Source organism: Sminthopsis crassicaudata, chromosome 1, assembly GCF_048593235.1.
Source record: "Sminthopsis crassicaudata isolate SCR6 chromosome 1, ASM4859323v1, whole genome shotgun sequence".
Taxonomy (NCBI): domain Eukaryota; kingdom Metazoa; phylum Chordata; class Mammalia; order Dasyuromorphia; family Dasyuridae; genus Sminthopsis; species Sminthopsis crassicaudata.
In genome coordinates this window covers 512839404-512851845 of record NC_133617.1, presented here as the reverse complement: position 1 = coordinate 512851845, position 12442 = coordinate 512839404, and the positions used below count along the sequence as shown (strand labels likewise).

Genomic DNA, 12442 nt, shown 5'->3' with positions numbered 1-12442 from the left:
TGAGCAATTTAATGATTTTATATGTGGTGTCAAATAGCATTGAAGATTGGCTAGATCAATATTTTCCCACATCTTTGTCATTTTTCTTTCTTGTAGTTTTCGATCATTTCATAGATGTGAGTTGCAACATCAGAGTTTCTTTAATTTGAATTTCTCATTATTAGTGAGGAATTCCAGTGTCATTAGAAGAGGAGAGAACACCAAAAATCTGTGGTGTCTATTATAGAGAGCAGATATTGTCCTTCAGAGTCTCCCCCCCTCCCCCAAGAAAGTATTTTTAATTCAGGCAAAAAGATTGTTAATAATATATTTTGTTTCTATATCACCTGTTTCTATATTCTTTCTGTAAGCTGCTACTAGAAAATTGCCTTAAAATAAAGAATTTAAGGTATGGGAGATGGAGTTCAGCAAAATTACAAGTTTGACATCACATGCAGCATCTGCTTTTGCCAAGGAACATGACTATGAAGAGAGATAGATGATTTCTCATTATCTTTTTGAGCCCTAGCTGAAGTCATTATCATTTTTCAACATTTTTTTAAAAATAGTGTTTATTATTGGTATTTTTTTTCTTATATTACTCTGTTTTCACATTCCCTTCTCTTTGCATAAGAGAGCTATCATAATCAACATTGAATTTTGCTTTTTTTGTTGTTTTCTATTTATATTATTGTAATCTTTATATGCTGTTTTTCTGATTCTGCTTACTTAATTTTGTTTAGATTTGCTTAACATGTCCGTTCCTTCTCTATATTAATTTTGTTTGTTTTTTATTATTGACCAGTAAGGAAAATCCTTATTACATTTGAGTACCACAATTTATTTAGCAATTCTCTAATCAGTGGGCATTTTTTTTGTTTATATAATTTTACCAGCATAAAATATAAAATCAGACTTTAAATGTAGGCTATTTTAAGATATATATTTAACATGTAGCCTCATAATCTTGTCATGAGAAATTCAACATCATAACCCCTTCATATTTTCATTCCCTATTATTTCCTCTTTTTCTCCAGATTTGTGAACAAGCAGTGAACCTTCTGTGTTTCTTTTGTCTTCTTTGTTGGATCTTCTGCATTTTATTATTGCTTTGCCAACCTCCTGTTGGACATACTGGAACAGAATGCCTTATAAACACTTTAATCTCAGCATGTCCAAAACTAAATCCATTAGCTTTATTCACTTTCTCCCTAAATCCCTTTCTCAATTTTGTTCTCATTTTTTCTTGCCAGCATCCATGCAGGTACCTAGTTTTGCAACTATGTTTTCATATTCCACATATCTGTAGAATTCATAAATTTTCCTTTATTCTCATAGCTACCACTATATTTCAAATCTTCAACTCCTTGGCTAAACACTTGTCATTATTATGCTCCCTTGTTTCTAATGTCACTTCCAATACATCCTACTTTTCCCCTTTTCATATATTGTGCCTTCTGTTTATACTCCTCCTCCTCACTGACTTCCTTGATTTACTTCATATTTCAGCTCAAAGCATTTTCTGTTTCTACCAGCAGATTGTACCCTGTCTGCATAAAATAGCTTGTTTTCACTTTTTATATGTTGTGCATGTATTTTTATATGTGCTGTCTTCTATGTTAAAGTGTAAGTCTCTGAGCCTAGGAACTGTTTCATATTTCTTTTTGTTTCTGCATAATCTTGTCCTACTGACTCATTCTGTAGGAAATTAAATATGTGTTGATTGATTCAATTGATTTTATTTTAAAACATTGGTTTGATATTTAAGGGAATTTAACGATCCTTTAAGTAAAATAAATCATCATTTCCTGATTTGTATGTTTGACTTTCTTTTTGCATGTTACAAAAGTGAGAAATATTCCTCACAAATAAAGGTTATTTTGGGCTTCTTGTAGTTATCCTTAATGACATCTGATTGCTTCTGAGATTCTTTATAATCCTAAAATGATATAAAAAGAAAGGAAGTAGAGGGAAAAAATTTGAAGCAAAGAATTGATACATATTAAGAATTCTGACCTCACACACACTTGTGGACTTTTTACTTATGCACAAGAGTGGAGTGGAATGTTGTCGTCTTATAACTCTTCTTAATGAGATAGCAATAATCACTTTTACTTATGTTCTAGTGGTAGTTCTGTTAATACGTTGTTGTTGCCAGTGCATTTTCCCCTCCTGACTCTGTTTATTTCCATTTGTAATTTTTCATGTAAATCTTTTATTTTCATTTGTTCTGTTCCCGTTCTTTGCATTTACATTACTTTCAGTCAATTTGTTTATTGTTTTTCTGCTTTTGCTTATCTCACTTTGGTTCATGTAAGTCTTTTATGGTTCTCTGTATTCATCATATTTTTTCTTATAGAACAGTAATATTATATTCATGTTCTAAAATTAATTCAGCTTACTTTTTTTTGAAAGATTTGTTAATACACTTTACGTCTGGATCATTCATCTGATTTTCATTAATAATTAATGGCAATCTTAGTCATTAATACTGTAATCATTCATCTAGTTGACTATTTTTTTTCAATGTTAATTCCTGTGAAAAGAGTTCTTTCCTAAATACAGAAATCAAGAAATTTGAATCTTGCTTTCCATTCTTCTTGTTCAAGTAGATTTTTCTATCTTTCAGAATCAAAGTTCCCTAGTATTAGGGAAAGAGATAGAATAAAGATAAAGAGGGATGAAGGGACTATGAGGGATATGGCTACTATATTTATGAAAGCAACAATTATGAATATCTTTGAAATGATATGATCTGGTACCTACCACCTCTTGAGGCAGTTGTCTCATCTCAAACTTAAATTTGTCCCTTTTCAATTTCTCATAGTTTCTGGTTCTAAACATTCTCAGTGCTCAATCATTGTCATTAGATAATGAAGTAAGGCCTTTCCCATATCCTGAGTTGCTTCTCTCTGGAACCTTTTATAGCTTATATTTTCTTAAACTCTGGCTTTTAAAATCAAATATAATAATGTAGCTGTCTTTTGACCAAGTCCAAAGGGACTACCATCTTATTTCTGGAAGCTATAATGGGATTCTCAGTTAGTTGAATGGGAGTACAGAGGATAGAGCAATGGAATTAGAAATAGGAAGGTCAGAGACTCATGTTTCAGACATTGCTTACTAGGAGTGTGACCTCAAAAAAGTCATTTAAACACACTCATAAATGAGGATCAAGTCCTATATCATGGGACTGTTGAGAGGATCATTTTATAATATATGTGTACTCCAAAAAAAGATTTTATCTTAGGCATGTCAGTTACATAAAATATACTAGGAGATTTGTTCAACCTTTTGATTATTGTCAGATGAAGTGTAAAATAGCTTCCTATTTTTATAGGAATATATTCAGTGAAGATAAATGCAAGAGACAATTTCTTATCAATGATGTTATCAGAGGTGTAAACTTGGCAGTTGAACTAGATAAAAAGATAATTATAACAAAGGACTTAAGTTAGAAAGCAGACATTTTGTCATAAAAACTTTGTTGTAGGTTATTGGATTGTATACATTTTTAAAGTAGTGTTATATGTTATTAAGTCTTTACAGGCTATACTGGACATTCAGCCGTTATTTTAAGTCATTTCCCCATAGGAAATAAGTCCTTATCATTCCCAGATTTTTTTTTTTTTTTTTTTTTTTTTGGTATGTCTACCACTTTTCTTTGTGAGTTTTTTTGTCTGTTGAAATTCAAAGTTCCTAACAGTTTAGTGCCACATTGATTATACTTTATTATGAATTTCTATAACTGGGAATTTAAATATAGCCCAAAAAACTTGTACTCTATCTTCTGAAGTCAACCTTCACTAACAGTTGATGTCATTCATTGTGCCAACAATTGGAGTGAACATAATAAAATTTATAATAATTTAAAAAGAGCTAGACTCCTTTTTCCCACCATTATCACCTAAGTATATAAACCTAACCTGTTAAACAACTCAAAGATAAGGCTAATAGGTTTTGTCTCAACATTGGTTTGTTACAACATTGACTCCCAGATTAGAAATTTAGCTAACAGGCAAAATGTTCTTGATTATCAGACTTTCTTAAATAAAGAACAGAATATTTATGGAAAGAGTAGGAGATACTGGCTATTAAGGAAATTAATTTATACAGTAGTAAGCAGTATTTTACATTATCTTTTCATAAAATTAACTTTTGTCTCCTTTCATAGGTTTTGGTCGTGGCAGAGGGAGAGGGGCAGGGCGTTTCTCATCACAAGGTATGGGGTAAGTATTAATTTTTCACTCTAACTAATTTGCCCTATTTCTTTTACCCTTCTTCCTTTTGTTGGTTTATTTCTGCTGTAGGTGCTTTCTATAATATTGAATTTGCAGCTTTATGTTTCATTCCCATGAAAGGATTTGGTACAGGAGAATAGTACAAATAAAATCATTTCATTAAGCTGTATAGTTAAATTTAGCAAGTGTGAATGTGCATTAACAAAATGCAGTGTTATGTAATTGAATGAAATATTACTTTTTTTTTGAGAAAGACCTAAGATTAGAAGTAAAAGGAAATGGGGCTTTGCTGTAGCAAAGTGGCCATACTTTAACATTTTAGAATTTTGGTATTGGAATTTCATCTTTACTTTGTAATTCTTTCAAATCCTAGGACATTTAACCCTGCAGACTACACTGATTCTTCAGCCACTGATGGCTTTGGGACAAAACCAGAAGTTTGGGAAGCTGGCCCGAATGATACAGATGATGGACCTGGTAGGATTCCTCAGAGAGAACTAAGTTGTAATAAAATGCTCCAGTTAGAGTCATTTTGAAAGTACTTGAGATCGATTACTCTTTATCAAATATCAAATAATAATAATGTTTATTATTTGATATTTGATAAAGAGTAATTTAGTTCCAACTAGAAAGAAATGCATTATATGCTACAGATCATTTGAATGTTATAGTAACATTTAGGGAACAAAATTTAGGAAAATCAAACTGCCTTAAAGAGTCTGTTTTTCTCAAATACGTACAAATTTAATTTCTAAGTTGTTTCCATTCTGTTTCTAATTTCAAAAACCACTGAAAATTTTAAAATGAACTGAATGATTTATCCTTATGACAGCTAAAATTTTATCTAGGTTCACACTGATTATTATTTTAATTTTCTTTATATTTTATAACTTTGGGGGGACTTTTTTACTCCAAGTGAAATTTTTTCCATGTGTTTCCCTGAGTTTATAAATGTTTACTTCAATGTAGATTGCCAAATGGGTGATTAAATGATTGTTTCCTAGATAAGATCTCTTATAATTATGTTAATGGATATTAGGAATATATACAGTCGTTGAAGAAGAAAGTCAAAGTGAATCATGATAATTTAATTTTCAGTTCACTTAGAAATCTATTATAATACTCCATAAGTAAAATTGTCATTTCAAGTCAATTCTGTAAGTTAAGAATTCAAAGACTTTTGGGGTTTTTTTGGGTTTTTTTGTGTGAGTTATACCTGACAATATTATATTAAAACACAAATTTTATTTTCTTTTTAAAAAATTTTTAAATAGAATTTTATTTTTCTAAATACACGCAAAGATAGTTTTCAACATTTACCTTCACAAAACCTTGTATTCCAGATTTTTCTTCTTGCCTTCTCTCTCTTCTCTCCCCACTTTCCCATCTCTCAGATAGCAAGCAATCTGATATAGGTTAAATGTGTGCAGTTCTTCTAAACATATTTCTATAATTGTCATGCTGAAACCCCCTGCCCAAAAAAAAAACATCAAAAGAGGAAAAAATAAGCAAACAAGAAAGAACAACAACAACAAAAAAAGGTGGAAATACTCTGCTTTGATCAATATTCAGTCTTCATAGTTCTCTCTGGATGTCGATGGTATTTTCCATCACATTCTATTAAAATTACCTTGAATCATCACCTCATTGGTTTTTGTTTGTTTGTTTGTTTTTGATGGGGGGAAGAGACAAAGTCCATCACAGTTGCTTATATAATCTTGTTCCTGTTGTTCCTGTGTACAGTGTTCTCTTGGTTCTGCTCATTTTACTTTCACTAAGTCTTTCCAGGCTTTTCTGAAATCAGCTTGCTGATCGTTTCTTATAGAACAATAATAATTTATTACATTCATATACCATAACTTATTCAGCTGTTCCCCAACCAAGGGACATTCATTCAGTTTCTAGTTCTCTTGCCATTATAAAAAGGGGTGCCACATTTTTGCACATGAGTCTTTTTTCTCTCTTTTATGATTTCTCTGGAATACAGACTCAAAGATACTTCTGGATTAAAGGGTATGCACAATTTAATAGTCCTTTGAGCATAGTAAAGCACAAATTAAAAATTTTTTTAAATAATTAATAAAAAATTTAACAGTTCATTAAAAATACTACACAGCCTTTTGGATGGAAAATAAATTTTTAAAAATTAGCAAGAAAGTAATTTTAAAAAATATATATTTTTTATAAATCTTTAATGTCTGGCTTATAGTAGGAAACTGGTTTTAATTTGCTTATGCATTTAATCTGTTATGATATATTGCTTTGATTGAAGTATATGAAGAAAATCCATAATATCTTAATGTTATTGTGAAAATGGTTTTGACCTGATGGACCCCTTAAAAGGATCTGGGGATACTTAGGATTCTACCAACTATACTTTGAGAACTGCTGGTTTCCAGGTTAGACAAAAACTAACTGTGGTGTTAACCTGGAAAAAAAGTGGAGGAGACAATACTTTTTTAAAAATCTTTTTTCTTTTGAGTTTGTGTCCTTGGGCAATCTTTTAGGCCTCTTTTGCCTTCTATTTAATTTGAAATGTTATGCAATTTCAATTAATATGCGTTAGGATAAATCAAGAAAATTTTAAGGAGTATAAGGTTTACTTAGAAACAGAAGATCATAAATTTTTAGCTAGCATGTATTGCATATGTTATTTAATCCAGCTGTCTTTTATGGGTTGGGAAATGAAAACCCAAGGTCATTCATACAGAATGGCTCATGCTCACTCTCTGAAGTTGCATGCAGCAGCTCTTTTCAGTGTCCTTTGATTTGGGCTTAAGGGTAGCTAGGCAATGTTTTATTAGCTTATCTTGGCTTTCAATACACAATAATCCCTTCCTCTCCAAGTGCTCATCTTCCCCTTTTCATCAGTCCTTTTACAGTCGTAAGGTCTTTCTCTTGGTAAAGAAGCTAGAAATAAAATTAGAATTTCAAAAGGTGTTTCTGAGAGAGGAATGTGTTGAATATTAGTGATTTGTATTTTGTATGATTTGCTTTAATTTCACTGTTCCTTCTCTCCCCTCTTTTACAAATTTACAAATTCTTACCTTTTTTCCTTCTACCTTCATATATCACCCTCTGGAGTATTTTATGACTGATCCTTTCCAGAATCTACCTTTTATCATAATCCTTCTTCCCTCTGTCCTCACTTTATTCTCTGTTTAAAGTATTTCTATACCACACTTGGGTATCTGTCCCATATCTGTTTCAAGTGAAAATTAGGCTAATGTATAGTTTGTTTCTCTCATCTCTTCCTTCATGTTAATATTGTCGTGTATTCATATAACCTGATTGTTATACTCATTTCCTAACTTTTTTCATAATGTATTCCTTTTCCTTACTTTTTTCCCCCCCATGTAAAATTGCATCAAGTACAGCAGAATCCTCCTAGGCGCCCTCTCTTTTAAAATTTTTCTCCCTCTGTGATTTTTAAGATAGCAGATTTTTTGAGCAGTCTTTTGAAGAATTCTATTTCAAAGGGGAAGGTACACACATAGTGGTACAGGCCCTGCAGTTAAGAGGATCTGAGTTCAAATCCTGTGTGACCCTGAGCAAAGCATTTAACCCCAGTTGCCTCTCAAAAAACAAATAATAACTAAAAAAGAGTTCTGATTCAGAAAGGTTCATTTTCCCTTGCTTTAGGAACAATAGTAAATTTTTTTTTTAAATTTTGTTATTTGCCTTTTGAACTGTTACATTCATTCCATATAGTATTCTCTTTTATAGTGACAGCCAAGTCTTAGGTGATCTTTACTGTGACAACATGGTACTTTAATTCTTTGATGCTGTTTGTAGTATTTTCCCTCATTTCATCTTACATACCCTCGTGGGACTAAAATGAGGAGATGGCTGGGAAGGAACTCTAGGCCCTGGCACGATAAAACAAAAAATTTGCCAGTCTATCAGAGCTTCTAGGCCTAGGACAGATTTCCATTGGCGATTAAAAAATGGAGACAGTCATCCAAATAGAGAAAGAACATTGAAGATATTATCACTTGGAAGTGATATGAACACCTGAACCCCCTTGCATAGTAAAGATTTAGGGGACCTAAGAGCATAGAATTTAGGGCTCTTAGTAGGAGAGTATATAGAGATGTTGTCTGAGTACACAGATAATGGTAAGGTAAGATTCTGTATTTATTTATTTTTTTTACAAGATTCATTTTAAATCTAATTATCTTAGTACTCTCAATCTATTTTATCATTTTTTAAGTTTTCATTTTTTTTTCTAGAAATATCGGTAAAGATGCTTTGAGATTTGAGATAATGTAGGCTTATATTCTCATTAATGTCTTTATTATCTCTGCATCCATTGGGTCATTTTTGGTAATAAACTATGTTATCTGAGGCATAGATAATGAATACTCTGTATTCAGGGATCTCTGAACTAGCTAGTGTGCCATGCAGGGGTACTTTCTATATAACTGGGAAAAGAGAGCCAGGGGTGTGAGCAAACCCTGATTGTTGCTTTCAAATCTCCCTGTCCTTTTCCCTTTCTCTTTTTCCCTTCCCCTTCCCCTCATCTCTTTTCCTCTCTCTTCCATTCTTCTTTTTTTCCCCTTTATCTGTAATCTGACCTTTTACTGTGGACCCTTCACTGTGCTTCTAAACTTCTGTCTTATTTACACATATTTGAGGTGCTACAATGCATTGATTTTCCTTTCATGTGCTGATTATTTCTAAGTCTACTTGATTTTTAATCCTTAATGGAATAGTTGTAATAGAGCTCCTGACTATGGTACTTTTCTACTCACTTTACCATTTAAAGCAAAAACCTCTTTTGTGTTTTTTTTTGTTTTTTGTTTTTTTTTTTAAGACTCGTGCCTTGGTTGATGTACTTCCAGATATTTAATGCATTTCGTATATTTTTTTTTTGAGTGGATTTTCTTTATTTCCTCCTAGATTTTGTTATTATTACATGAAAATGATGTTTTGTGGGTTTATTATGGGTTTATTTTGCATCCTTCTACTTTACCAATGCTTTTAATTTTGCCAATTAGTTTATTTGCTGATTTTCTAGGTAAACCACCTTTCTTTCTTCAATAACTCCTTCTACTTCCAAGTGGGATCTTTTCTTCGATCCTCCTTTTCCTCCTAATATGGGTAAAGTAACACTTTCTAAAAATGTGGTTATTTCTTTAAGATGTAGCTAATATTTCAGAGAAAAACAAATGTTTTCCATACTCTTAAGGAGATATATACCTATAATTCCTTAAGCCTAATTTAGATGTATATAGAATTAGAAAGTATCTGGGCCTTGAAGGCTATTCCCCTGTATTCTATAAAGGAGAGAAGCAGATGCACAGAGAATGAAGTTTGTTTATATATATATATATATATTCTCCCCATATGTTAAAACAATTTTTAACATTAGTGTTTTTTAATTTAGAGTTCTAAATTCTCGTGTTCTTCTCCCCCCATTAAGAAGGCAAACATTTTGATAAAGGTTTTATATGTGCAATAATGCAAAATTTATTTCCATGTTGTTCATGTTGCAAAGGAAGCAGACATTCCCATCTTTATTCCCCAGGGGAAAAAATACAGAAAATAAAAAATAGTGCATTTCAATCTGCATTCACATTCTATCAGTTCTTTTTCTGGAAGTGGCTAAGTCCTTTAGAATTATCTTGAATGTTTGTATTGATGAGTCATTTAGTTGATCACCGTGTACAGTATTGTTATTACTGTATGTGCCATTTTGTCTACTTTGTTTCAGTTTATGTACATCGTTCCACATTTTCCTGATAGCATCCTGCTTGCCATTTCTTATATCCATCACAATCATATACCACAACTTTTTCAGCCATCCCTAAGTGATGGACATTCCCTCAATTTCTGATTCTTTGCTACCCCAAAAAGAGCTGGTATAAATATTTTTGTACAAATTGGTCATTTTCCTTCCCCCCCCCCCCTTCATTTAGGATACCTAATAATGACCTAATAATGATATTTTTCTTTTCTGTCATGTTACCTAGTAGAATAACAAGTCTTATGGAAGACTTGTGTGGTACAGTGGAAAGGGGGGGAAAGGGAACAACTATTTGATTTTGATTTTAAAGACCGGTTTTCCGTTTCTCAGGCTAACATTTATTAGTTCTGTAGAATTACATCTCTTTTGTATAATTTTATATTTCTTGGACTAAATTATATGAAAATAATATTTCTTTTAGTATTTGCCTCACAAGATAGTGCTTCTTAATATGCTTATGTATTTATCATACTAGAGTAATAGTCTATAAGTGAAGCAAGGAACAAAGAAAACCATCAAAGGAACTGATTTTGTCTCTTGTTAAATCAATATAAGAAATTCTGTTCTTAGATTTAAATTGGATTCCAGCGTTGTCTTCAGAATTTTAATATTTGAAGATGACTGAAGATTTTTCTTATTTGCCGATTTTGGACCTGGGACAATCATCCTGGATTTTATTTAGCAAGTGACTATTTTTTTCTAAGAAAATCAGATGGTACTGAGTGTAAGATTCATTGAAATATATTCAATGGCCTATAACTACCCACTTCTCTATAAAGAGGGGAGAAGTGGTATATCATCATCTCTCCTGAGACTGATTGTATGTTTATTGCTTTTAATCTGAGTTAAGATTATAACATTGCTTTCATTTATATTATATGTATTCATTATATGATTTCAATTTTTCCTTGTTCTCTTTTCTTTGGTCTGTAACAACTTTTTAAAAAACAAACTTGATCATTTGTTTTTATGATATCTGTGTTGCTCATTGTATTCTTCTTCTCATTATCTCCCAAAGAACTGATAAAATTCCCAGAGAGTTATGATTTTAAAAAGAACATGTTCAGTAAAGGCAACTAATATATCAAAAAATGTCTTGATAATGTTTTTTCTACTCCCATGACCCTCACATCTACAAAGAATCAGGGAAGAGAGGTGTCTTCTTCATCTCTTCTTTTAGGGTAAAGGTTTGACATGTTTGCAGCATTTCATTTCTATTTTTTTGTTTGTTCTTTGTTTTTTAACATTTGTTTTTAAAATTTTGAGTTTCAAATTCTTTCCCCTTCTCCCTCCCCCCCACATTGAGAAGGCCCATGTGAAATTGTGCAAAAACATTTCCATAAAAGTCATGTTGTAAAAGAAAACATATTTCCCTACTTAAAACAAAACAAAACAACAACCAAAAAAAAAAAAAAAAAGGGTATGCTTCAGTCTGTATTCAAACACAATCAGTTCTTTCTCTCTGTATGGTTAGCATTTTTCATCATAAGTCCTTCAGAGTAGTTATGGATCATTATAATGTTGAGAATAACTAGAATCATTCATAGCCAACCATCCCCAACTTTGCTATTACTATTAATTTTTTTAAACTTTTTTTCCCCCAGTTATACTGTTGTAGTTTTTATCTAAATTTTTTCCCTGATTGTGCTTACTTCAATTATTCCAGCAATTCTCAAAATGTGGTCTGAGGAAGAACCCTTATGTTCCCAGACACTTTTAAGTGGTCTAAGAAATCAAAATTGTTATCATAATATTGGCATCCTAATTTTTAATATTTAATATTGATAGCTATGTTCCACATAAACAAAAATTCTTTGGGTAGAGGGATTATCAGTAATTTTATAGTATACAGAGTCCTGAAGCCCAAAAGTTTGAGAACAGTGACTTAAATATTAAAAAGTAACTGTGTGTTTTCTCTATCATCATCATATTACTTTCATTCCTCACAGTAATATTCCATTACATTGGGTGTACAATTTATTTGACAATTTCCCCATTGATAAGGCATCTAATTTATTTCTAGTTCTAGATATGGTATACATATTTTGGTTTATATAGAACTTTTAAAAAATTATTGACAATCTTGCAGTATTTGTATTTCCACGAAATCTTTGTATCAAGCTGGATTGGTCATTTAAGAAATCTTTTGGGAACAGCTAGGTAGCGCAGTGGATAGAGCACCAGCCCTGAAGTCAGGAGGACCTGAATTCAAATCTGTCCTCAGACAGATAACACTTCCTAGCTGTGTGAACCTAGATAAGTCACTTAATTCCAATTGCCTCTGCAAAAAAAAAAAAAAAAAAAAAAAAAAAAAAATCTTTTGGATCATTCAAAATTCCTTTCTGTGATGTTTATACCTTTTGGTAGTTCCAGCAATGCATTATCATATCCATTTTTCCACAACCCCCTCTAGCACTGACTATAGCTATATATTTTGGATACTAAATACTTATTATCTTTCTTGTGTAATTGT

General features: G+C 31.7%; 1 protein-coding gene across 14 annotated transcripts in view; it reads left to right on the top strand.

The window, feature by feature from the left end:
- Positions 1-12442, top strand: part of UBAP2 (ubiquitin associated protein 2) — a 115132-nt gene that overhangs the window by 53320 nt on the left and 49370 nt on the right. For all 14 annotated transcript variants that reach the window (XM_074281639.1, XM_074281640.1, XM_074281650.1 and 11 more), the window contains 2 exons: positions 4154-4208; positions 4594-4697. In XM_074281639.1, coding sequence (XP_074137740.1) covers positions 4154-4208; positions 4594-4697 — 159 coding nt within the window. The remainder of the gene's footprint in view (positions 1-4153; positions 4209-4593; positions 4698-12442) is intronic.